The 3012-nt window shown below is 45.4% G+C and overlaps 1 protein-coding gene across 1 annotated transcript in view; it reads right to left on the bottom strand.

Annotated features, from left to right (window-relative positions):
- The window catches only part of mecom (MDS1 and EVI1 complex locus), a 33195-nt gene that overhangs the window by 18176 nt on the left and 12007 nt on the right, over positions 1-3012 (bottom strand). Inside the window, 4 exon segments of the mRNA XM_010779634.1 lie at positions 1852-2008; positions 2126-2273; positions 2404-2515; positions 2891-3004. Of these exon segments, the coding sequence (XP_010777936.1) occupies positions 1852-2008; positions 2126-2273; positions 2404-2515; positions 2891-3004 (531 nt within the window).

Here is a 3012-nt window from a genome sequence, read left to right as displayed (position 1 = left end):
CCCGGGGAGAGGGCGCGGAGGGAGGAGTGCGCGGGGCCTGTCAGCCCATCCCACACACACACAGGCGTTTTTTCTCCTTTTCCTTTAAAGGGGCCACGCAAATTTGCATTATTTTGCGTGTATTGCATTTTCAGCCTGTTTCTTATTCTTATTTCAATAAGGCAACAAATCAATGGTGATTCGGGTCCTCCACCAGAGCCCTGCTCCGACTCTGACATTTCATCTCCTGCTTTCACCCCCTGTCACTCTCAGGCTTCACGCCAAGACGGAGCAGGCCGTGGGGAGGGAAACAGAGGAAGAGAATCGGAGAAGAAGCATGATGAAGGACTAGACGATAGGGGATAAGAGGAAAGAGAGAGGGGAAGGGGAGAGAGGGAAGGGCTGACGGATGACGCTGGAGCCCGGTATCGGGAGCGGCTGATTAGGAGTGACGGCCGAGTGTAAAGTTCCTGCCGCAGCCGTCCACGTTCCCACTGAGGGAGGATGTGGAATGTCAGGTCCGTTTGATTATGAATATGCCAATGCTGCATGCCATGAATCAAAGAGCGGGAGAAGAGAAGGAGGGCGCTGAGGGATTGAAGAGGGAGGGGAAATGCTTTCATATTTCTTAATAACGCGCACTGTGTATTTCATGGGGCTCTTTTCACGTGAACTGTTTGTCCGTCTTGCTAAACGAGAGCCCATAACTCCTGGGAACATTAGGAGCCCCTAAAGCTGTCGGCAGTATCGAACCCGTCCGATAAGACACTCTTTAGAGCAGAACAAATACTCCATGTGCTGTGGAGTCTGATCACAGCCTCCACCCACCCACTGCACTCGATTAAGAGTTTAATCTCACACCTTTGGTCAAGCTCGGCCTCTGCGTGCTTTGAATTAAAGTCATTGATATAAAAAATAAAAGGTATTGGTGTTTGTCTGGCTGATTGTAGCAGAATAACATTTGTGAATGATGTTATGGTAAATGCATAAGTTAACGCTTAAAAAAAGAAAATAAGCAAATGAATAATAAACGATTGAGTTGTGTACTTAATATCCAATGAATTATTATTAAAGTATTGTTATTTTCCAGCTTAAACTGATTGTTTCCTGGCCTATAACTAAATAATATTTCTTATCTCTTATGTTTAAGTGCTAAGCAGATTCAAATGATTTGTTTACAGACAAGCAGTACATTATTTACACATTTAAGTCAATGAATAAGATGTATTCAAGAATAACAATAAAACCCTCGTCCACTGTGCGGTTTTTATGGATGGTGAGCCAGCTTCATTAGGCCACTGTTTGACAATATGTGTGTGTGAAATGTTCGTTTTAAAAGGACATAAACGGCTCCACATTTTTCTCTAAAACGATTTTTCAAAGGTTTTATAACGCCCCTACTTCTTTGTATAACAGACCTACACACACACACACAAACACCCAAAACCCCCTTGTCTGTCCCCCCCGGGCAGTTTGTGTGTGTGTGTGTGTGTGTGTGTGTGTGTGTGTGTGTGTGTGTGTGTGTGTGTGTGTGTGTGTGTGTGTGTGTGTGTGTGTGTGTGTGTGTGTGTGAAAGAGAAAGCAATGTTAGCAGGTTGTCACTGTGAGAGGAACCGTTAGACCAATGGGATTGGGTCACATGACATGCTAGTTTAATGCTGTTATCACAATGTATAAGAGGGCTGATTTAACTGCTACTATATAATCCCATGTGTACTGCTTATAACACATCACATCATTGACTCTTGAGAAGAAGCTGAGGAAGGATACAAATGTATTTTTGCAGCAACATCACAGTTTTTCTACAACACAATCATATTATGTTTATAACGTACTGAGGAGACTTACATAGGTAGGGTCTTAGTGACTTACACATGAAGGGCTTGACACTGCTGTGGATGTGCTTATGCTGCTTGAGGCCTGAAGATGTTGCAAAAGTCTTTCCGCAGTCGGGGCAGGCGTGGGCCCGCGCCCCCACATGCTGAGAGCGGATGTGCCTCTGCAGGTTACTGGGGTCTGTGAACACCTGCTGGGGGAGGAACCACACACACACAGGGGGGGATTTACTATCTGGGGAGCAAACACCTCCAAGAAGAAACAGACACAAGTACAAAGTCAATATCACCTCCAAAAGTCATCACTCTACCTTTGAGCAGTTTTCACATTCGTAGTGCTTGCCATTGTCGTGCGACATCTGATGCCGGATCAGGTTTGACTTCCAGTTAAAGGCCTTGGGACACTGGTCACACTTGTATTCCCTGTCGTCAGAGTGGGACATAGCGTGGGCCTCCATGCTGCAGGGAACCAAACAACCACGAGGATTCAGACATTTGGCTTTCTGACTACGTGTGAATTGATAAAAAAAATGAAAATCTGAAGAATACATAACAAAATAAACGATGCTTTTGTCAGCCGTTCATTCACCTCTGGACATCGGGGAACACCTGGTCACACTCCTTACACTCGTGTAGGCCGTGGGACATGTGCAGGGATCGCAGGTCTTCAGGTTCTTGGTCCAGCAGGTCACTGTCCCCTTCTGGAAGCGCCAGGGAAAAAAAGTTAAGCATGATGACAGTTAAAATGTCAAAGCCAAATCTAACATCCCATTGTTTTAGCCCACACAAATAGAAAGGTGTGTCTTATGTCACAGTGTGTTGGTAGGCCCTTCAGATACACACATGTAGACAGTTTGCTGTCTTTAAGAGAAACATATTAATACTTAGATCATATGGGGAACATATTCATTTGCACTGCTGCATTGTCATTGTTATATGATCTCATGTTCAGTCTGTTCAGGAGGAGCTCTTACATCATTGGTGTCATAATAACCCAGTTCTGCTACACATCCCTCTTGTGACTCTTCTTATAATGACATGACAATGGGCGATCTATTTTTAAATAAAAGACAAACCTGGGTTAAGGAAGGAGGAGGGGGGCGTCCCACACGGCTGCTTCTGGTGGTCCAGCAGCTGGCTGCGGGACTCAAAGAGCTGCTCACAGTCCTCACAGCGGTACTGCCTCTCCTCTGCAGCC

This window comes from Notothenia coriiceps, unplaced genomic scaffold (genome assembly GCF_000735185.1).
Source record: "Notothenia coriiceps isolate Sejong01 unplaced genomic scaffold, NC01 NC01_scaffold00020477, whole genome shotgun sequence".
Classification (NCBI taxonomy): domain Eukaryota; kingdom Metazoa; phylum Chordata; class Actinopteri; order Perciformes; family Nototheniidae; genus Notothenia; species Notothenia coriiceps.
The sequence above is the reverse complement of the archived record's forward strand: the minus strand, read 5'-3'. Positions and strand labels throughout refer to the sequence as shown.